This window comes from Cygnus atratus, chromosome 1 (assembly GCF_013377495.2).
Source record: "Cygnus atratus isolate AKBS03 ecotype Queensland, Australia chromosome 1, CAtr_DNAZoo_HiC_assembly, whole genome shotgun sequence".
In the NCBI taxonomy this organism is placed as follows: Eukaryota; Metazoa; Chordata; class Aves; order Anseriformes; family Anatidae; genus Cygnus; species Cygnus atratus.
This window is the reverse complement of record NC_066362.1, coordinates 46,132,390-46,156,930: the sequence shown is the minus strand read 5'-3', so window position 1 is coordinate 46,156,930 and position 24,541 is coordinate 46,132,390. Positions and strand designations below refer to the sequence as shown.

At 39.2% G+C, this 24,541-nt stretch overlaps 1 protein-coding gene across 7 annotated transcripts in view; it reads right to left on the bottom strand.

The window, feature by feature from the left end:
- Positions 1–24,541, bottom strand: part of ANKS1B (ankyrin repeat and sterile alpha motif domain containing 1B) — a 439,810-nt gene that overhangs the window by 19,620 nt on the left and 395,649 nt on the right. For all 7 annotated transcript variants that reach the window (XM_035551795.2, XM_035551794.2, XM_050708106.1 and 4 more), the window contains 2 exons: positions 8,532–8,660; positions 4,167–4,238 (listed from right to left, as the gene is read on the bottom strand). In XM_035551795.2, coding sequence (XP_035407688.1) covers positions 4,167–4,238; positions 8,532–8,660 — 201 coding nt within the window. The remainder of the gene's footprint in view (positions 1–4,166; positions 4,239–8,531; positions 8,661–24,541) is intronic.

Here is a 24,541-nt window from a genome sequence, read left to right as displayed (position 1 = left end):
TGCTCCCAAAGCAGTGGTGACACAAGAGATAGAGAGCTACAGGTCCCACTTGGGAGCACAGAGATCAGAGAATCTGTTCATTCTCAAATGCGGTATTTGATCCTGATGTGGTGTTTTACCGGCTAGTTTCACTAGGAGGCCTGTGACAGGCAGTAGTTCTCCCTTCTACTTCTGGGGGAGAAATGGGGATTGAGAAGCAGAAAGGGATTAGCAGAAACAAGGAGAAGGTCATTTATATCCAACTTCTTCTTTATGTAGGAAGGAGTAAGGAAGGAATGCCTTAGACCCTATCTCACTGTTCTGTTATCAGAGAAAGAGTCACCTCTTCACTGCTTCATCTTCCTCTCCAGAGATAAGGGAAGCAGATTTTGTGATAATTCCAACTTTGACATTTTGTTCTCAAGTCAGAACATGCTTTTTGAATAGAATTGCATTGCTGGTTCCCCAGAACTTTGACTTGAAATTTAAGAACCTCTTTTTTAATAAGGAAAACTTCTAAGAAAAATATGCAATGTTCGGGAAGGTAGCAGGATCCAAGAACAGAATCTCAGCTCTCTCTTGGGAGGGGGCTGATTGGTTCAGATTGTGCAATTTGGTGTATGCAACATGAGTGATTTAACATCACATCAAGGAAAGAGTCTACATTGCTGCTGCACTTGTGCTGGTAAGCACGAAACCATTCCCTTTCTACAAGGTCAAGGAATTCAGATGTGTAAATGCCAGATGGAGTCTACTGTAGAAAACAAGTCTTTTCCCAGCTGCAATTAAACTTTATTCCTTTTCCTTATTTTGATGTAAACACAATTTATTCTCTTCTTGTTCCTATGGAGATTTGAAGTGAAGGCAGTAATCTGACTGAAAACACAACTTATAATATTTCCCATTCCATGCTGAGAAAGATGAAAGCTCCTAAGTTCTTGAAGGCATCTCTCAAATATAATTAATAAATCTCTCCTGGTCAGGACAGCAAGATTTAATCTCCAAGAAGCAAAGGTCAGTTTACAGCAGGTGAGGAAAGGAGATAAGGAGACAGTACTGTCGACTGCAAAGGGAGTTTATGAGAGAAAATAGCTGGAAACAAATAGGAAATCATAAAATATAAATCCATCCTTGGAGCGCAAATATGTGACTGGAAAAATAAAGTATAATTCCTCTAATAGGCACAGTTCTTGCCAAATATCCGTAATTTTGAATGGCTGCAAGAATCTGCAATTTGGGTGGGAACAATAAACGTATGTAACCCTACCATTGTATAGAACTCAATCTAATATATCTGCATGATTTTCCCCAAACAAACCCATCATCTGCCCTGCTGGAGCATACAGCTGTACAATGCTGAGAAGCACAGTGGATGGCCAAGAAGAGTTATTAAGACAGCTATGAACATCTGTCTCTTTTTTTTTTTTCTTAGACATTATAGTAGATTTAGGATCTCCCTTCTCTCTTAAACTATAAGAGTATTATAAGAGGAATAGGCTGCTGTAAGCCTGTCTGTGGAGAGAAGCGAGGGATATCCTCATTACGCTTCTTTTGAAGAACCCAAACCATAAATAGCAATAACTGAAAGTTCAGGAAGCCTCCACAACTACCAGGGAGGGATTAGCAGTCAGCAAGTTGTAATTTTTGTTGCTTTTCTTTATGTATGAATGATTAAGGAAGATCAAGATTATTTTTTCCCACTGATAGGCTTTCATCCTTGTGTGCACTTGCTGACAGGAAAACGTCCAGTGAATACCAACACTGTTTTGAACAGCATTAGGTTGAAGAAGAAGCAAAAATCACATTGACAGAAATACTAGATACCTAATTTTCATACCTTCTGATAAAAAACATTATCTGGCAGACTCCAGAAAGATTAAAAATTTGTTGGAATGGACCCCAACATGATACAAAGTTACACGTAATGTATTTCGCCCCCAGCCTGTTTCAGACTACAGCATGAAGTTCAACATGTTGTGTATTTGAAATACAGAAGTAGTAAAATAAAACAAATACTAAAATTAAACGGTGCTGTATCACATTAGTATAGCCTTGTGTACAACCTTACTTATTAATAAGAGTATACATAAGAGACTGAACAAGTGGACAAAATTCAGTACCTGAGAAGCAGTCAGATAATGTATCTAACTTTTAACCTCTTCTTAGTAAGTGAAATGTCCCTTTCAGTATATTTAAAGTAAAATGGAATTATAAAATAATCCATATTTTCAACGACAACATCACATCAATACTTCAGCATGGCTTAGGACAACCTGAACGACCAATTCAAAGACACCAACATTTAGAATGGGGCAGAAATTTTGGAAGAAGATACGGTTTTCTCACTGGCAAACTTACTCTAAGATAATAATTTGTTCTCACTAAGTCAATGTGGTTTTTTTTTTTTGGTTCTGACTTGAATAGGAATATGATAAAATAGACTACCTTGAAAGGATAGATAAAATCTTGATTAAGAACTGTTTCATTCAAATCTCTTTGCAATAAAAATAAAATAAAAAAGTCCCTTAAACTGCAAAATAAACATTCTCACAGCATAATGGTTTCAAAATAGAATATAAAAATATATATAAACAGTACAGCAATAGTGTTTATATAAGTGCCCCATATGGTGCTACAGACTGTTCGTATAACTCCATTATTTTAATGGAAAAATTATAATTTATATTACATTTGTTTTCAAACAGTTTTTCAGGTGTGTAATTTGAATTTGCCAAGTTTAGAGCATATTTCCAAAAAAAAAATCTTAAAAATGTTATAAATTATTAACAGTGGCTTTTTTGATGTTTAGCTTCCTAGTTCAGTCAAATAACTTACTGAAGGTGTCATATGCTACTATGGTGTCAAATTCCACCCTAAGATCTGTATAAGGATATTCCTTAAAAATTGAAGTGCTACATTAGACAGTTTGAAAACTGAGTTGGAAGATGGTACACTTCCAGCCTCAGTTAATCTCCCCAGAACACGTGTATATGACTACAGATCCTCTCTCTGTCAAGTTGTTGGTTTTTTAAAGAGGAGTTTAAGCCCAGGTAAGGAATGATTAGCATGTAATTAGCCACGGATCTTCAAGCAATCCAGTAAGCATGAATTACTGCCAGCCCTTAGCTTAAATAGCTTGTACAGAAGTCTGTGTACTGTAGATAGGTAACCAATAGTAAATGGTTGTCTGATTGCATGAATTTTACATGTCTTCTAGCTTTATAATTGATCCACATGCTACATCTAGTGTTCAGAGGCATCTTGTCTAAAAGATTTATGATCTATAAAATGAAGTTTTTCACTCCCTCGTCTATACATTTTTACATCTTCAGTAGATCATGAAACAATTATATTCTTCATTATTTCATCATGCCAGACATATGTTTGCCATCTCTATAACCAGGAGTGTTTTTACTCCACTACAATTGGGAATGTATCAGGTAGCTGGCCTGGTGTTGTTTTGAGTTTCTGGCAACATTATATTTGTTGTAGATAGACTGACCCTCACAGTAATTTTCTACAAACCAGCATCAACCCAAAGAGCTACAGTATAATATATTCTTACCAAATGGATGGAAGCCTAACTGCTTTTCCACTAGCAGATGAACCTGAATAGGTATCCTTTTCATCCTTTGGTCATTAAATGGGTAAGTAATACATAACTCATGATACATGGTAATACTCATGTGAGTAAAGGCACACGCATGATTATGTGATTGTAGACATCACATACGTAAAAAACAATGACTTTGGTAACGTTAACATACTTACTAGTACATGTTTTATATAGTAAATTCAATCTCTATTATCATATATAATATATATAATCATATATTATTGTATATGTTATAGATCAGTTCTGTTTAGAAAAAGAAACCAATATAGCACATTTAAGTGTGTGAAAAGTACTTTGAAACAGTCTCAAAGATTCAAGAGGAAACAAAGGATATAATGTATGCATTTGCTTTTCTTAGACAACATGCAAAATAAAGTCTACCTTCAAATATTGGTGTTAAGTTAAGAGGCAGAGCAGGCCTCTTACTGAATGCCAATGTAAATGTAAGGGCACCAGAAACAAATAGGTAACAAAACATTATAAAACCAAAAAAGGTATAGTACAAGTAATCATCAGCTATTATTATTTAATATTATGAAGATTACAGAAGCATGTTAATTTACTAACTTACCCTCATCTTTGCACATGCATCCTGTGTTGACTCTGTGCCTCTTAACTCTTTTACCAGCATAGAACCTAAATACTAAAATAAAAACCCATTAAACTTCATGTAGCTAATATTTCAGAACAGAAAAACATTTTCAGAAATGCACTAAAAATGCATCGAAAACCATAGTTCTACCAGGCAATTTAATATTGTATGGTTTTAGAGTTTTTCCACCCTGCCGTTCTCTGATAGATCATTTAAAATTATGTTAATCAAACTATGAAACAGGAACACACAGCAAGTGTATTAAATCAAATGGAGCCCTTTGAAACAGCACGTGAAAGTATTCTAGCTTATAACCTTAGTCACTCAAGCAACAATCACATACTACAGATTCCATCTGAAAAATACCATTTGATTAAAAAATGGAGAGTTTGCTTTTTTTAGTTGCCATCTGCCAAACTTGTATTGCTATGTGTACAATCCTGTGGACATGAAGGGCAGCAGAGATGTTAACCTGTCTGTACTCAATCTGTAACTACTTTATGTGTAAACAGCAAACAGAGCCTGATGTCAGCAAACAGAAAACAGATCTGAGCTGCAAACTAGCTTAAACCATTATTTCTTCCTAAGAAAAGACTGACCCTGAACTATTATTTCAAGGCTGTTATTGGATCTGAACAGGGTGGCAGTGAGTGCTGGGTCCTGGCTCAGCTCGCTGAAAGCCACCTTCCTCCACAATCAGCCTGCTCACCTCTGAGGGCATGCACATCCTACCTGCATCTTCCTCACCGCATGACTTGCTGGTGAGGGCACTTTGAGCTCTCCCTTCTGCACCCTAACAGCAGGCTCCACTCCTCTGGATTTGTAGATCTGGGGACTCAGTACTTTCTCAACAAAGTGTGAGTTGCACTGGTTCCCCAGGGATGAAGTTGGCTACGTCCTCGCTGCTGTTCTTGCCTGTTAGAGAGTGGTCCTGTTACTGTCAACAGGGTTGTGCAAGGGCCATAGGCTGCATTTCTCCTCTATACACTAGAGGTATGCAGATTTGTTGATGTGCATGTGTTTTGCATAGCTCTGTGCACATGGATGTTTCTGTATTTCTATATAGTGTCACATGCAGGTTTGGCTTAATCAAGGAAAGAGAAAGAGGACAGCAGGCTGCCCCTTATCTTCTCCTTCCCAGGCACAGAGATGTCTCTTTGCATTCCCACTGCACTTCAATGCCACGGCTTCTCTTAAGTCTTCCATCCTAAGTAAGCAACTAAGTAAGTTGAAGAGAAGTCATACCACTGGCGAGAACAGGCTAAGTGAGCTCCAGGAGGAAACCCAGCACCATAGGCAGGAGCCTCTTCCCAGAGGATACTGCAGCCCACCACTGCTGCCTGGCCCATTTCATTCTGCCACACTGACTTCCCTTGGGAATACCCTAAGGTGGTTTAAGTTAAAAGGCAGTAAGGCACATGGTTTATTGATGGGACTTGGTAGGTCAGGTTGATGGGTGGACTTGATGATCTTTTGATCTTGACTTGAAGGTCTTCACTACTCTAAATGCTCCTATGATTCTATAACCTAACCAAACCAGAGAGTGAACCAGCTTCACCTCAAACAAGAACTGATCAAAATACAACTTCATTTACAGATAAATGCAAACTGCAAACAGAACAGAAAGTGTACTGGTTCAACTCTCTGGTCTCTTGACATAGACTGAGATGTTTTCTTTAAAGCCTTCAGTTCACATTGTGTACCACAGGAGTCTCTGACCTGCAAGAAAATGCATAAATATTTCAATGTAGACAGTAGCCAAGATGGTGATTAGTGAGTAACACTTTACAGAGCATTATAAATGGAAGGGTGAGCAACACCACTGCTATCAGATAAGTGCAGGCAGAGAGGAACAAGTGAAGGGCACTCCTACAGGACCACAGATGTGAAAGATTTGTAGGTCTAGCAGCTGTGAGTCCAGCTGGGGGCTTGATGGTGACATGAACAGGGCTTTGGGCATTAATTTGATAGGATGGCTTGATATCACCCTTACAAACAAGCAACTGATTTAGAGCAAGTTCAGAAATTAGAAAATTAAACAAAATCCTGTGGAGTTGAACCGTATCTTTCTCTGAGTCCTTTGCTGTCTGACCTTTGGAATCCTTAGCCTTCTCTGAGAAGGATGCAATTTAGTTCTTCAATTTTATTTATTTATTTATCAAATGCGCTATGGCACAATGATTTGGGATTGCTTGAAAAGCTTGAAAGCTACCAGTTGGGCAGGCATCATGCAAAAAACAAAAAAACAAAAAACACACTAAACTGCTTTTGAGCTCACAGCAGAAGAGGAAGGAAGAGAAGACCTGGGCAGCTCTGGTACCATCTGCACAGTGGCAAAAAGACTCGGCTGCAGGCATTCAAAAATGCTTCCCAGGTTGGACTGAAGAACTGACAAACAAATCACAAAGCTACTGTCCAGGTAGATGTCAGAAGACTCTGAAATTCTTTGGAAGAATTTTGCTTTCCTTTGACTTGCTTTGCTTTCAGAAACGTTCTTTCTCAAAGACCCAGAACATGTGGGAGCAAAGTAGAGGATATCAGTTCAAGAGAGTGAAGTGAGATACAATGAAAGTTACCCTCATTACTAACTTCCAAGCCAGTGTTTTACTCTATAAAGCTGAGGTCATTACAGCTCAGGGAGCTAAGACAGTTCATTGATGCATGGTCCTTCGGGAAGAAAGATGTCTCCTTCACCACTGCTAACTTGGATATTTTGATAGTCCCTTTTTCCTTTTAATCCCAACTTAATTATGCCTATCAATCTAGTGCTAAGATTACATCCAATTATGAATTTATTGCTGGATCAAGGAATGAGTTAAGAGGCCCTCTTCAGACAAACCCATTCACTATACCAAAAACATTAAGAAAACTCGAAGTCATTAAGCTGCCTATTGAATTTCAGGTGCTGCACAGGGAGAGAAGGCCCAAGAACAGGTGAGGTGGACTTTGACCATGTCTTGCTGAGGAAGTTGGGAGGTTCCTGTTACTGACCAGGGACAGTTACTCCATTTGTGGTAATTTCTACAGCATGAAGGTCTTATGGAAGATACAGATGCACTTTAGTGAGCCAGGCCTGTAACAACCCTTCTGCCCCTCCTCAGTGGGATCCAGGCTCTCACTTGTGCTTAGTTAGTTCCTTACTTCTACCTTTCTGAATTATGTTTTAAATCAGGTTCAGTAGCCCCCAGCTCTCCACAAAAATACCCTAGTGCTTGGTGAACAGAACATTATCCTAAAAAGCACTCTGGATCCAAGTCCCATCAGGTGAAGAGGATATAAAACCCGTATCCTGGGCAAGTGGTTAACCTCCAGCTGTTATGCTAAAGGCACAAAAAATATTTAGCCCCTTTCCTTTTAAAAATATCAGTCTTGCTTCATTAGGTGCCCTCTTCTAAAGAGGATGCAGCTGTGTGGATCCCAAGTAGATGGAAACATCTTCAGCAACTATACCAGTGCTTTCCAGTAAAGCCAAAAGGGGAAACATAGCAGTTTAAATAGGTAGGCTGAGGCACCTCTTGAGATCTGCAGAAGAACGAGCTGCCCTCCATTGACACAGCAAACTCAAGGCTTCAGAAACGTGTTTTTCATTTAAAAGTCTCTCAATGTTTTTTTTTTTTTTTTTTTTTTTTTTATACTTCAGGAGACCTTCCCCTCCTTCACAAGCATGCATAACAGCTAAAGAACACCAATCATCCTTAGCTGTAGAAAGAAGCTCCATTTCTCCAGAAATGGAAGTGGGAATGAGTTACAGCTACTGGGAGGTAAAAATAAATACTCCCTGCCCTGAAGGAACTGACTGCTACTGGTACTTTAAGTCATCATCAATTTAGGGGAAGTTTGAATGTGCCCTCATCTCACAGATGGAAAATGCTGCTTCAGACCATGACCTCTAACTTCCCCAACTTCAGTTCCCCAAAATAAGTGTAAAAAATTCAGGCAAGGCAATACTCACTTTAAATAATGTGCACTAAACATTATGGTAGGTATAAGGATCTCAATATTACGTTATTTTATTATTTGTCCTATAAACACTAGACAGGCATTTTTGAAGGATGAGTTGTAGGAGTGTTTTCTCTCACTGTCATTTCTACAACACTTAGCCACTTATTCATAGTGTCATTTCCCTAACACTATTGCTACATGGACTGCAATATATCAGAAAATTCATAGCAAAAATTACTGTGCATGCTTGTTTCTCATTTATTATAATTACAGTATTGCAGAGGAAGTGGTTTGTTTCATTAGAAGTGATTGACAAAATATTATAAATTGAAAAAAAAGTTATCAAAATTTAACATTAATATATTTACTCCAAATCAAGCCACTGAATTTATAAACACTTACAAATGCTTTATAATCGCAAGACTGGAAGATGAGTTTCTCTGGATGATGTTGCCAATATTGTACAGGTGTTGATGCTGTAGCTTCATTTGGAGGTCGCAAGGTAATTGAAGGCTCTCCCCAGTCTCCTGTCTGAAAATCAGATGCTCAAGATATAAAAAAAGTTGCAGAAATTCACTATAAAGTAGCCTTCCATAATTGTGATCAATTAACACTGACATATTTTCTACATATAGAGCCATGTAGAAGTTGTACTCACTTATTTCATTTACAGCATTTTTCATGACTTAATTTGTAATCCAAACTCATCTACTGTAGTGTTTAATGATGCTTTAATTAAATCTATTTACCTTTAGAATAAAATCATTAGGCACCAGAAATCTTCCTTAAAAATAACTGTTTACAATATATGTATGAGGATGAGAGCACTTGAAAAAAATCATGAGATGCACAAAAGTGCCATTCACAAATTCCGCTATGTGTTTTGCAAGCTTTTCTACACAGCTAATAAGTCTTCCATTATCCAGCATATATAACTGATAACTAACTTTCCTAAATGGCTAAATAACTGAGACTTTGCTTTTATCTGAAGACATATTATACATTCTTCAAACATATGAGGTATTCTTTAATCTCTTTATGAATATTTACTTTGATCACCTTCTCTCAATGTCTCATTGCAGAATTACTAACACTGCCCTTCCATGTGCATCATTCTCACTGATAAACGATTGTCTTCCTAGAGCTGTCATCTCCCCTCTTTCCTCAAGGAACAAGGGCAGGACTGCAGCTTGTTGCCAAACCCCTTCACATGGCACTCTTCTCCCTTTCAAAAAGAGCCAGTGCGGACATCTGTACAGGAATCCCCACAGCACAGGAATGCTGGTCTGGGTTTCATCTGACACCACATATTTTGGACACGGCTTTACTCGACCTGGACTGACATTTGGGCCCTTTGAAGCCTTTGAGGCTCCTTCCACCCATAGATGGCGTCTTTCTCCTCTTCCCAACCTCTCCTCTGTCACCGATCCCACTCATCCCTTAGCCTATCTGGTCTGGTCTCTCTGAATTCCACTCCCCTTCTTTCTCTGACTTTTGGGATCAGATCTCTCCTTCCTGATCCTTCTTCCTCCCTTAGTTGTTCTTTCTCAAACTATTTTATCCTCTTCTATATGAGTCTTTCAATTTGGATTACGCTACCACTTTCTTTAACTGCGCATATCTTGTGAATGTTCTGTGTATGTAATATTGCTAAAATGTGTGTTGAAACTAGCAAGGCATCACCATTTCACACAATATGGCTAGAATTTAAGACTTTTAAAGTAAGAAGTAGTTAAGCATCGAAAACACATGAAAATTCTTATTGAAGACATTCAGAAGTCTGGCAAACTATCACATCCTACTAATTAAATCAGGACAGAGTAAACAAAACAAGTACATCATTTTCATGTGTCACAAAATAATGAAATGACACACATTTGCACAACTCTGCAATGAAAAGCAAGAGATAAATCTGGAAACAGCAACATTACCCTGCCAATATGGTAACTTCAAGCAAGTGAACATTGTAAAACAAGTCGAACCTACTTTATGTTGACGCTATTAGTACATCTACAAATTATACAGCATTGTAATTTCTGTTTTGCCTACTTAAGTTGTCTATATGCTATGGGATCTGACTTGAACCTTAAATTTTGAAAGGGAAACATCAGGAATTGCTCACGTTTTTAGCATTCTTTATCCACGGAAATTAATCCTTCTGACCACTAATTTATAAAACCCTTCATTATATTTAATCTGCAGTGAGAATTTGATTTAAGAATCAGTTCTTCTTATAAAATATGGTTTCAATCATATTACAAGGGGTAAGAAACTGTATCCTTACTAATACAGTTTGTATTTGACTACAAAAGAAGATGGACTGCATCCCTCAGAAATTTCCACAGCATGCTCAGCTGTCTGTCATGAAGTGTTCAAGGCCGTAACTAATGGAACGCCTGAAACAGTCCTTTCTTCTAACAAAGATATACTCCTGCATCTTCCCTGTAAGGAAACAGATCTCAGGAGATATATCCTAACCATTTAGCAAAAGGTTATTACGATGGAACAGGAGTAAATTCAGAATACAGAAGCTATAAAAGTACATCCTTTGACCATCTGTCTTTCCACCGAGGAAGCCCAGGGATGGCAGTCAGGGAGGAGCAGTATTTCTACAGAATAAGTGACATTGGGTAGTGCTCCAAACTCTTTTGTTGCACTGGTCTTGAATACAGAAAATGGATGTTACTGGCAAAGTAAGGAGGGTACTTAAGGACTATAATGAATACAACATTTTACAGATTTAATATCTTTCATGCAAAAGGGAGTCAATGCATGGAGAACTGCATCCCTTCTGCCTTTAAATGAAGAGCAGTGACAAGAGAAACAGTGATTACTTCTCATATTGGTTCAATTTTATAAAGGAGCTAGGAAGCAATAATAATAAGGAAATCAGAAATAATCTTCAATCAGGCTAATAAAAGTAGTGTATAAGAAACTTAGAGAGGGACTGTGAGGAGACTGTTGATTCGTATCCATCAATTACTCTATAAATACATACAGTCATCCAAGTACCTCTTCCTTTTAAATTAGACAAAACAGAAGCAATAAGATTGCTATACATGTCTCTAGGATGATCTAAATTCACAATATAACTCAGATTAAGGGAAGGTAGAGAGGGGGAATTTCTGCTGTTCCTGACAGACAACTGCAGCTGAAGACCTTTCATGTACTCTGGTGTTTCTTGCAGAGGGAGCAGATACTAAGAAAAGCAGCATAAAATTAAACATCATAGGTAATATATTATTATGATGAAGGAGAAGAAGAGTTATACATAGTCATAAAAAATTATTTTGTAACTGTATAATAAGTGCTTTTATATTCAGTTTTCTGGTCTCATTTCCTTTTATTTGTTTCTTACCAAAGTCCTTAGATTTTTAAACCATACTAAGGCTAATATTCATTATCTACTCAGACTGAGTTACAGCAAGGTACTCTCCAAAGACCAGATCCATGTATATGCTTAAAAATGTAATTCCTATCACATACTCCGCATCTAAAATTTTTTTTTTTTAATTGAAGGGGAAGAAAGCCTTTAAACTGCATTAAGGCAGCTAAAATACTTTCATAAATTTGGGCTTAAAAACCTCTACAGGAAGGAGAAGTTCTTCAGCTGACTTACACCAGGCAGATTCTAAAATTCTGAGATTTAGGATGATTATGATTGTGTCATGATGGCAATTAACTCCAGTTTAAATGCAAAGGTGCAGAAACATCTTTGACCAAGAGAAGAGTTGGGATGACAGTTAAGTCTGGGGTAGAAAAATATGAATTGTAAATCTGAGGAATTGGTGTGGAACAACTCAGTGTTGATGTATGGAGATTCAGGTCTTTAATAAGCACCTAGAACACTTTCAAGCACTATAGAAATGTTCGGAAATTGTTGTACCGGACCAACTATAATATTTGATTTAGTTTTTAAAAATACATATCGTAAGATAAGAATTTTCTTATTTGAATATTTAATTTGCAATATATATTTGCAAGAAATAATCAAACATTTAAGCTTATGTATTTTTTATGAGACTATATACGCATGGAGATTTTAATCTATCTGATGAAGTAGAAAGGGAAGAGAGAATTTATTCCTCGTCTCACTTTGCATCTCATCAGGCAGCTGTGCAACTTCTCACGTGGTTTTCACTGTGCTGCCTGTGGTCTGGTGTTCCATGTCTCTAGCCAGCATCTTTCTTCTCACTGGCCTCAGTCACCTTGACAAAAAAGATTTTTTGTTCCGCATTTTGCAGATAAATAATTTACATACCAAAGCCATCTCAAGTAAGGTGCCAGAATGGATGAGATTCAATGCTTTTACAGTGACAATTTTTAACCATAAAGGTCATGGCCTTAAAGACCAATTTCTCATGCCTTTGCAGTGCTTCATAGGCTTGAAAACAGGCAGATGTGCACTTCTCAGGGCTCACATACTTGATGTCAAATGAACTGCTGAAGCAGACTACTGCTATTAGGTAATTTCTACTGTTGTAGCACAGGTTATTCTAGTTCATCCAATTCTCCAAGAACCATATTTGACTCATTAAAGGCACCTGGATGCAGTAGTAGTCACAGGTAAGAAGTCATCTGACTACAACTTCTATAAAATCTAACATCTGCCTCATCTTTTTATTAAAATGTCAAGTCAAAAAACCTCCATGCTATAGAAAAAATTAGGCCTAGTTTTGATTGGCATGAATGTATTCATTTTTAACAAGGCCTACAGCTTCTAACTCTTCACCTGTTAAAGCCTCATGCCTAGTTATGGTAACGTGCATTAGTTGCCATGACAACAATAAATTGGAGCACACATAGATACATTGCTTTTCGCTCAAAAATTAATAATTTTCTCTCTGTAAGAATTTTAAATGTTCTGCGGGCCAGCCAAATCCTAATTATTTCCTTATTATTAGTTCTTTATTATTTCAAATATATATATATTTATATATATATATAGAGAGAGATGGGCGTGTGGTGTACCTACCTTTTAAAAGACTCTAAAACCTGGTAGCCAAAATGGCCCCTCTCTGCCAGAAATAGTGCAAGAAGGCAGTTAAATGGTAGAAACCAGGAGACGTTTACAGACCCTTTGAACGACTGTGCTTGGTGAAGTTTGAACCTCTGACTTGTTCTCACCACACTGCAATACAGATAACTGGTTTTGCTCTCACTTGTACAGCCCATGTGGATTTGTCACAGAAGTTATGAAAATTCAGAGCACTACTGATGCTAGCTAATTCCCCAAAAGTGCCTTACTGCCTTTGCAAACACAACACGTTCCTTGGCTAGGCGAAGCCTATAGATTAAGACAGAAAGGGCAGCAACAACACAGTGTGGGGGTGAAACAGTGCAAACTGCGCTGTTTACACTGTTTCGTGCTTTGAAGAAGTGAGCAAACAACAACACCAGGAACAGAAATCAAAGCTCCCACTGAGCAAGACTGCTGCTGGCAATCCCCCCGCATCCTGTATGCGCATCATACAGCCAACATACGCGAACCACACGGCACGATACACGGATGCGCGCACACATAGTCCCAAAAGAGGGAGGACAAGTTACAAACTTTTTTTTTTTTTTTTTTGTAATTTCAACAACATGACACCTGTAGATAACAGCATGGTGACAGACTGTACATCCATAGAGTGACAACATAGCCATTTATCACTGTATCTTACATTATGAACCTGATGAATCGATGAGAAAGGATATCCTGCATTCTGGTTGGTCCAGATCTCACAGACAGAGGACTGCTAATATAAACAGAAAACTACATCTCATCTTGTAAATATTAATGCACCGCAACTGCCAAAAGGCAAGAATAATTAAGAAAAGGCTTGCAATAACATTAAAGAATGGAGAAAAACAGCTGTTAAAAGTAATTTTTTATTTATTTGCTGACAAAATATTTTTGGACTGACTGGAAGGAAACATAGCTTATTCAGAGATGTTAGAAGAGGCTTCAAACTGTGAGTACAAGAAAACAATTTAGTCAGAAGTGCTGGTGATGTAAAGAGAGAAAGTTATGCAGGCATAAACAGAAAACGCAGAGAGCAGAAGAATTGGTTATTTTCAGTTTTTGGCAGGAAAGGAGTTTGAAGTCAACACCCCCAATTAAGTTTTGAGATTTGAATCTCACTCTGCTGGAGATTTTCACAGGGATAGAGAGAGGGAAAAATCTGGCAATATAGTCAACAGGAAAGATCAGTTCTCTTTGCAACAATTACCAGGAAAGAATGCACTGTAATTAAGTGAAGCAGCCAGCCACCATCTCCTTCCACCAACAGTTTCTTTGCATATAAAGTTACAGACAATATTACCTTTGGTATTGACCATGCCCCCACTTAGCAATTAAAAAGGTTTCTTTCAGCATTCTACGTTATTTTGTAGATAGTGTGTAGTAGGCAAAGCAAAGTAAGCATACTGTAGCATCTCTAGCAAAAGCAACAGAGCTAGACGAGCACAGCATTCACCAGCATCCGCTACATATTTCCTTGTTTGGACAATCATCAAGAAAGCATCCTGACACCTTAGCAAAAGCTAAGATAACATTTTACAGTAGCCAAGCAACTAAAACAAAGCATCAGACATAGGAGCTGCCCACAGTATCTTAGGCAGGCAGCAACAAAAAGCACTAAACACACATGAAAAATGCAACTGCAGCATCCAGAGTATCTAGCAATTAAAGTATCAGTAATTTAACAGCAGCAGAGTGTGCATTGCTGGTTCTTAGCAGCAGCAGCAGGAATTCAGCATTGATGCTCAAAACAGATAACCCCAAAATCACAGCTCTTCTCAGAAATATGGCTCTTGCTCTTACCTTCAGCAGCCTGAAACCTGGCTGCCTGGCTGGCGACAGACTAGGTTATCAGCTCTGGTTACTGTCAGGGCAGGCTGGCACCCTCTGTACTGACTACCGTGCGCTGCCAGACAGGCTGGTGGCTGCCTAATGTTGTTAATTGTCCCTTATTTCCTTCATAATTTGAAGTGCATGCACACACATCCCTTCCCCCAGCTTCAGCTATTTTTAAATTTTCCCATATCCAGTTAATTTCTTCTCTATCTTGTTTTCAAAATTATTTGTGTTTCCTTAGTGATGCAGAGGGCTCTCAGTGTAAGGCCAGCAGCAAGCACCACTCCAGTGACTCCTGCTGAACTACCTAGCAGTAGTTACTTTTTTTTTTTTCCTCCTCATCTGTATGTCTAGAAAACTGATTTCTGGACGTTCCAGCCATGCCCATCACTGTGATGCCTACCAGAGGCTGTGCCTCAGCTTTTCAAGAAAAGCGTAAAAGTGAAGGCACTTCCATGCCAGGTGCAGCATCCCCAAGCATCTGGCAGTCAAGAAAACATATTGCAGTGCTATTTGGACACACTTGCTGAGGTCCTGAAAGGAATAAGATAAATTTGCATGGCACTGCATGCTAACAGACGTTTAATTTGTCTCCAGCACTAAGGGTGCTGGCACAAGGTTGCCGTGATGCTGTCTGATCGTACAGCTGGTTCTCACCACCTTGATATTCTGGAGACAAAGGTTATCCTTCAGTCCTGCCCCTCCTGAGGACTTGCCCTCAAGCAGCGGTGCCTGGTGCCTCCTGCAAGCAGCTGTGGCCGTGGCATAGCCATTCTGTGATAACAGCCCTACACTGATGTGGCAGGAAATGTATGAATACACCAGGTCCATCTACGGCTGCTTAGGTGCTAACTTACTTGGGAACAGGTAACACAACACTGCAATAACTGCATAAACAAGTTTTAAGCTTTTAAAAATGGGCAGGAAATCAATCCTTTCTTACACATGCCAATGCTGCCCACCCTGTCCCTCCGTCCCCAGAAAGAACCTTGTGGGTTAGTCCACTCACTCCAAGAGGTGGGAGCTCTGAATCTGATGCCTTTCTCTGACTGAGAGAATTCACACTTACATATTTCACCTTCCTCTCTTACGGGTTAAAGCAGCAGAAGATAGGCTGTCTTCAATCCCTTTTATAAATGAAGGGAAGCAGATGTTTGAAGCACTCATCTGCGAGAGATGAGCTCTGGGTCCAGGTCCCTGCTCCCTACCTCCAGGATTAATGGTTTAGAGGGCCTAGAATTAAGCTGAATTACCTTTAAGTACAGGTGACTAGATTTATTAAAGAGGACCAGCAGCGACTGAGAATGTCTCATGACTGCATCAATGGCCAGTGGGAAGTACAGCCATGCAAAACTCATTACTCAGTTCTGTACTCATTAATGTTTGAATGACTAAGGTACTGACATGCAGTACAGACGGAACATTAATTTTACGGAAGGTAATGAATTGAAATTCAGAAGCCAACCTTTTCTTTGGACCACTGTAAAAATATTTAGCATTTATTATATACATATTTTATGTCTTCAAAGTGCTGAATTTTTTTAATGAATTATGAAATCCCTGTGAGAAGTACTTAAGGTTGCATACCCTTGTGCTGAAGTGGAAGGAACCAAGGAAAGGAAAAAGGTTAAGTGAGCATCTGAGGCCAGAGAATCAGTAGGCAGTAGGAGGGAGAGTTGGTATTAGACTTCAAACATGCCCAATTTTCAGTTCCCAAACCATATGCCCTCAAAAAGAAGGAAAAGAACTAAATCTGTGCATGCACTTCCACAGTAATAAACAGAAATACACTTGGGCATTTAATACCACTGATGTAGAAGGTTCTGTGAAAAAGAGAGTTTCACAAACATTTTTTTTTCTTAAGGAACATAGCTAAAAATAATAAAAATAGCACCAGCTATTGTCTGATTAGCATCAGTCATGCACTTATCTTATTGGTATGCATTTATCTTTTGGGAAGAACAATGTTCCAACAAGAATCTGATATCCTGATATAAAAGCTGTAGGTGTCCCATGCATGAAAGACTTCCCAGTTGTCACCATGGAACACAACTCTGACAGACAGGAGGGGTGAAGGAAGAGGGAAAGGGAGTAGCCTGCACTGCACAGCTCCTACCATGTGCTACTGATGATATAGATGGCTGGTTAACAGTGCCAGAGGGAGGGAGGTGAGGCTCTGTGCCACCTGCTCTCCACTCAGCCATCTCCCTTCCTTTCCCAGCAGTCAGTTCTGACATAGCCTCCTAATCACTTCATGATTGCCTTTTAAAAGAGTTGTTTTACGGACATTTTCAGTTCTCCTGTTTATCTAACTTAACCTCTGTGATTTCCAGAAAACATACTCACATAAAAAATATTTCTTACTGCTCTTGCTAACTTCATCTGTGATAGAAGTCAACAGGGTGTAATTATTTCAGACACCTGCAGTGAAGTTAGTAGCCAATCATGTTACAAAGTGTTTCCACATTCCCATCTGCTTCAACTCTTTCTAGTTACTCATATATTTACTTGAAAAAATGTAGGACAGGACATATGTTGGTCTTCAATGTGGCAGGCTGTGTCAGAGATAACTTAGTGCTTTGTAAGGTGAATAAAATTACCTGAAAATTTAGTGTAAGCTCCATCCCTGTTGACAGGGATGACTTGATAATCTGAAGACAGAAAGTAATTTTATCAAAGGTGATCACACACCAATAGGATTGATCATGGAAATGATACCCTTTTTAAGGAGAAGAAAGAAGGAAAACAACAGAAAGAATATGTGGGCAACATATGCAGAAGGAACAGGGGCTCGGTAGAAAGCAGTCCTGATGTATTCAACACAGGTCAACTTCGTGGCACTTAAGGAGATGTCAAAGATTTACTTAAAGTAGGAGTAATTATCCTCAAAAAGTCATGGAAGATAATAAAAGGACCAAAGAAGGGCTAAAAGAATATTTAAGATGGGAGTAAAGAAAGGTTTGGGAATTTATAGCCAGCCAAACTGCAGGGACCAGCAAGTTTCTAGCAAAATCATTTAAAAATCCAGTCACCATCCCCTGGTCCTTGTGGCCTTTGGAATCTCCTGACATTGCTCTTGGCCATGTGAAATAAATGCTCATGTATCAATAAATAAATGTGCATGTACCTCCCTCTCTCCCTCTATGCACACATACAAAATTGAGCCTAATGAAAAAGTGTGATCTTACTGCAATGTGTTACCCACCAGAACATTTATGGGCCAAGAAAAATTCAAGATGTTTATAATGAGGTTGTTCAGCATGAATCATCTCAGGCCAAATTTCATTCCTTTGTTGGAAAACGGGCCTACTAAATCATCATCAGCAAGGAGAAGCACAGCAGGACGTGGACACTGATTATGCAACTTCTGATGCAATGTCATGTGATGTTCTCTGTACACAAACTAGCCTGAATCAAAATGCAGCATTTGCACAAGAAGTTGAAATACACATTTAGAGAATAATTATCAGTATTTAAGCAGAACTGGACTGGAACATGTTGAGAGAATCTGTAATGACCTGCTCCATGCAGACCCTCTGAGGAGGATCCAGAACTCAGGGACTTTCCAGAATGGGGTAAAAACTGAGAATGGATTTGATGAACTGCAGAAATTGGTCAGATGATATTCAGTACGGTAAGAGTATGCCTTGGTAAAGTAAGATTAAATATACAAATAAAATATCAAATAGATTAACAGAGTATTTTAACAGGGAGGTCACACAGATCTGGAAGTTTCAGTATACTACAAGTGAAATACAGAGGTTTTGCAAATGAATAAGCAAACAAATCACAGGATAATTCAGGTTGGAAGGGAGCTGAGGAAACTTTCTTTACAACCCCAGCTCAAAGCTTGAGCAGCTGTGAGATGTGACCTGCTTGCTCAGGGTTTCATCCAGTCAGGTCCTGAAAACCTCCAAGGACAGAGATTGCTCAGCCTCTATGAGCAACCTGTCCCACTGCTTGCCTCTCCTTGTGGGGAGGAAGTTTCTCTTGACATCCAGTCTGAGCCTTTCTTCTTTCCATTTTTGTACCTAAAGCCATCTCTTCTCCAGCCAGCCCTGCCCACTCAGCCCCTCCTCATAGCACAAATGCTGGATCCAGCCCCCAACTGTCTTGGTGGCCCTTCATGGAACTCCCCTCTCCTAAATAAAAAAGAAAGTATTCAATACAAGTAGAATATAGTAATGCATGGGGAGGAATTTCTGTGCCATGCACAGCCACCAGTGAGGCATCATCTGGGGGCAGAGTCCAGTGTTAGACACTGCACTTCAAGGAGGATGGAGGCAAACAAAGGGAATCCAGGAGAGAACAACAAGTCTAGAAAACACCAAGGCATGGCCATAGTTAGGAAAACATTTGCCCCAAATGGTCTGATCAGTCCTGAGCAAGCCTGAGAAGAGGGAGTTGATGGCTTCTGATCATGTTTAGAGAGCTCTTTCTTCTGTTGGCTTCCATCTCTACTCTGCAAGGCCTGCATGTCCACCTTGCAGATCTGGTGCAAGAAGAGGAGCCATGAACCTGATCTCCCCACCGCCTCTACTGTGTGTCCCACCACAGGGCTGAGCCTCAGGAAACTGCTCCCACATCCTGGCACTTAAGCTCCAGTAAGGCACAGAAGGGAAGCAAAGAAACAACAGCAACCCCCACTCTCTCTGATGCAAATTATCTAGCAGTAACTCGCTGACTATAATTCAGTCTCGTTCCAGAAATGAGGAGAATTTTGGATCAAATCCCAGAAAATCACTTGTGGCACAGCAAACAATCTTTAAAGGTGCAACAGCTGAAAGAAACAAATGAAATGGGATGAATGGGGCTGGCTGGCCCCTTTTGTATTCATCACTCCAAATGTTTCAGGACTGTGGGAGAGCAGTTGTGCAATCTCAATAGATGTTGCTTCCCTGAATGTTCCCCAAGCTCTGGGGAGAGCCTGTCTTACCAACAGGAATAATCACACATCCTCCAGTGGAAAAAAGATCTGCAGAGATGGAGAGTGAAATCTGAAATGAGTTCTTTTATAGATAGAGCCAAGATCAGAAATAACAATTCTTATTAGAATAAGAAACAAGCACCCTCAGGCAGCTTTCACAAGCAGGAGTGTGCTCCAGCACACCACGGGAAGGCAGACGACAGGCCCAGGACCACCGTGAGCCTGCAAGGGCTGTCCCCCCAGCCAGGGGCAGGGCTTGAGGTCCCACGCTGCTTTGCCTCTAGGTGCCTGCTGCACACAGGGACATGCCTGGAAAATTTTTCTCTAATGAGAATTGACTGTTAACACACCTGGGTTTCCCTCTCAGCCAGCTGACACCCTCCCTCACATGATGGAGTCAGTCTTCATTTGATTTCCATCCAGGAACCCAGGATTTGGGCTCCTGGTGGGGAGGACTGATTGAGGGTCTTCCCACCAGTTTGCTAAGGCTGCCGCTGCCGTGCCTGGCTTCTGGAGGTGCACTTTTACAGCCGCAGCACTGGCCCAGTGATGTGTAGTGAGCTGCCAAACCTTTGCCAATTGATGACTCCCCTTTCTGCTGGTGCTGCCAGTTACAAGTGCTCCCTAGCCGTTTAGTCTTGCATATAGGAGAGAAACTTCTGGACAAATACCACCCATAAAAATAAAATTTGTGGCTTCAGTCCTCAACATTAGGCACAGGTACCGACATTTTAGCAAAACAAAACCAAAATGCAACAACCCGAGCTCTTTCAGAAGAGCACCCCAGACTCTCAGTACAAGTTATTTCCCAGGAGCTCAAACATGTAGACGTTAGATACTGAAATTCAGCTTTGACTCTGAAATATTCAGCCTTTCAATAAGAATATAGTCTCTTTGTCAGTAAAAGCTACCCAGCCTTTTCCATTTTTCATATAATCCTCCTCCATTTTTCATATGATCTTTCCAATACAGAGCTTCTAGCTCACAAGGCTGAGTGTGAAAAAACAGTAAATTAATAAAGAACATCTGTCCCCATCTTGAAAGAACATCTGTCCCCATCTTGGTGTAGTATTTATGGCATTTGTTTGGACCATTAGTACCAAATATAGAAACAACTTCCTTAATTCCATATGATGAAGCAGCATGTAGGTATGATCCACATCCCACAGCTTTATTTCTAAAATGTTAGCTTCTGTAGCCTTCATGAAAATATGCACCTTTTTATTTAGACAGAAATTGCCTAGATTTTTCATGTCTTTATCAGTTTACTTGTCCACTGAATAAAAAATACTCTAGGGTTTGTTAAAATTTACGCTTCAAGACATAGTAATTTTTGGCATTAATATGTATCTGAATTAAAAAGACAAAATCCAGTAACACCTATATAATGCAATAAAAATAGATTTAGAAAGCATTTTTCTTTTGATGTTAAATTGAAGGTCATCATAGATAAGTCATCTTTCCATATTTAAAAATAAGATGCACCTCAAAATATGAACCATAGAACATCTTGTTTGGATTTTATATACTTTTCTTTAAAATGGCTTTTGTTCATCCCCAGACTGTACACTATTTTTTGCTTATTTGAAAAACAGAATTAAGAAAATCTTAGAAAAAAAGAACAGAATGAAATAAACTGGACATCCATACTTTTGTATTTACTGTTTCTTAAATCCACTATAAAGAATTCTGTTATTTCACCAGTAATTTCCACCATTCATAAAATCCATTGTTCGTTGCTTCTTAGATAATCTCATTTTACACACTGATTTTCTCCTGGGCATATTTTCCTTCACTCACCATAATCTTTAAATCCTTCTAAAGCAGAGAAGGAGACAGAAAAGCATGCAGGAAACAAGCAAGTAAAAATGCTATACTATGGTTAAAAGTTAAAACAAAACAAAACAACAACAAAAAACCCCACAACACTGCAGCCACCACCTAAAAATGGGTCCTATCGTACAGGAGTTCTATTTTTGGTTTCTAGAAAATTTCAGTGTTATCTTAGCCAACTTGCAAAATCCTTATATCTTCATTTTCTTAGCTGTAAAATGGAAAACATAATTTTAAACTACGTAGCCATAGTTTTAAACCACAGTGCACTGGAAAAATGAATGCATTAAGATCTGTGAAGTATTTGGAAGATACTATTGAGTTGAAGATAAAATTTCAGAGAGAAAAAAAATCACAACTATTTTCCTACAAACAGGTCTTCTTTAATTCTGTCTCTTCTTTTTATTACTCTTTTCCTCTACTGTAGAAAAAGGATCTCAGCTACTAAATCCATTTAAATAACCAGCTTCTACATACAGAATCATAGAATCATTTAGGTTGGAAAAGACCTCTAAGACATCAGTCGTAACCCTTCCTTCAGTGAATTACTATATCTCACAAAACAATGTTACAAAGCAGTATCCCACTAGTTGGGGGAAGCTTTATTTCAAACTTACTACAGTTTGGTTAGCTTGTGCTTTAGGGAAGAGAACAATAGAATCCCTCAGCCAATGGGAACCAAAGCACCCAGAAGGGCTTTCAGAATTAAGTTTGGGGTTAGCATTTCTGGGAAAGAACTACTCTTGCTAAGATTTGTGAATATTTTTTCCAACTCTCGGATCTATGTGATTCCCTACCTCCCATCACATCCCACTGGGGTGCCCCCCCATACGGACCATGACGATCCTACCAGAAAGCTTAACCTGACTCACTACCTGTTTTACCAAAGTCAGCGACAGCCCAGAGCTCTCCTGAGAGCCCAGAAGAGGCTCCCACCCACGTGCCCCCTCCCAAAACAACAGAATTCCGGCACCTCTGGGCACACGGTGCCTTCATTTGTGGGGAGAGCACGTGCCAGCCCTGCTCCTGCCACCAGCACTCCCCACACCTCCCTGCCTGCTTGCCATGGGGAGGGTGTTTTCAGTGTGTCAACCCCCCAAGCTCTTGTCCACGTTTTTTTTTTTTTTTTTTCCCTGCAATGTCTAGGGTGAATTAAGAGCCCACTGCCTTCCATGGGCTCCTCTTTCTGATTTCTTAGGCTTTGCCTCTATGACTTCACTTCTATTTTAAAGGTCTAGGCAATCTTAAGAGCAATCTCAGCTATTTTAAACTACTTTAATTTGATCGTATTAATGTGCAGCTTGCAGGCACGGAACTCAACATCCACAGTCAGAGATGACTCAGACTACTCAAGCCTTTCTGATTTTTTTTCTTCTTCCTTTTTCTGAAAACAAACTATCTCACAATCTTCTGTACTACCTTCTTGGCAGTTGTGATTTATCCAACCAGACGCTGAAGAGTTCCACAGTTAACAGTTTGGATGTGAACTGGAGAGCTGGATGACCAAACCTACTCCAGTGGGGAATGTAAATTGGTTAGACTCATTGTTTATATTCGGATTTTTCCTCTTAGGTCGCAAACAGTCTGCTAGGGAACTGTGAATGAAGGTACATGCTGGCCTTGAGACAAAACCACCCACATTAAGTAAATTTAAATCAGTGTTTCCTCCAGGAAACAAAGTCTTGTATTACTTACAAGCAGATTTGATTATGATTTAGAGAATTGTGTAAGCCCATTTAGCAAATCGAAGGAAAACAGATTTAAACTGATGTGCTCATTGTTTCAACAAACACTGGTTGATATCTGATGCAAAGATCAACATGCTTGATGATTCCCATGTAAAATGTCAGTGAAAACACAGGCCATAGTAAGGATGGCAACTTTAGATCTTGTGATTTTCTCAGAATATCCCCTTCAGATTTTAAATTTTAAATTGAGGCTACAAACAGCCTTATCCTAGCATAGTCTAATCAAGTTCATGAAAGCAATACCATGAAAAAGCTCTCATTCCTGTGTTTGCCTCTCTCTTCAAGGCCATAAAATACCCATTAATTTCATTGTGAACAGTATACCTACAATCCTTTCAAAAAATCACAACAAAGACATTGTTATGCACATCTGTTTACCATGGCATCCAGTAAACATGCGGATTCATACAGCAGCATGCAAACAGCTTAGCAAAGAAATGGTTAAGATAAATAATATGGTTCTTCCAATAATCACTCTAGATTATTTTGTTTGTGAGAAATATTCTAGCTGGAAAGCAGGATTGGTATCAGCCTCAGAAGTTGTGTTGATCTGACATAAGCCAAAGGAGCCTGAAAACTGCAAGGAGGAAGTTGTTAGATAAAACATGGAGCAGAAGGCTCATGTTAATCAAATGGATATCCTTTATTTTCCAGAAATAATTATCACACCTTTAGTTTCAAAGGGGCTTTAGGGGAAAAAAAATTGATGGAAATACGGTTTATTTGCACAAAGTGCCACTTCACATATTGCAAAAAGTAAATTTAAAAATCTATTTTTGGGCCAGAATGGTTGAAGAAATCCCTGATTAGCCTCTTAATGGGGTGAGTCCAATTTAGTGAGAATGATCACCAGAGGGAGTCACTGACTTTCCCATTAAAGTCAAAGGGAATTTTGCATACATCAGCAATGCAGAATTTGGGGGCAGAGCTGAGAAAGACTCCAAACAGATTGGAGTTCAGGGACTAACAGAAAATACTGTCTTACAGATTTCACTGAACCCATTTTCCCCTTTGGAGTCCCAAAGGATAACTGTTATATTCCACAGTGAAAGTTAGAAGGCAC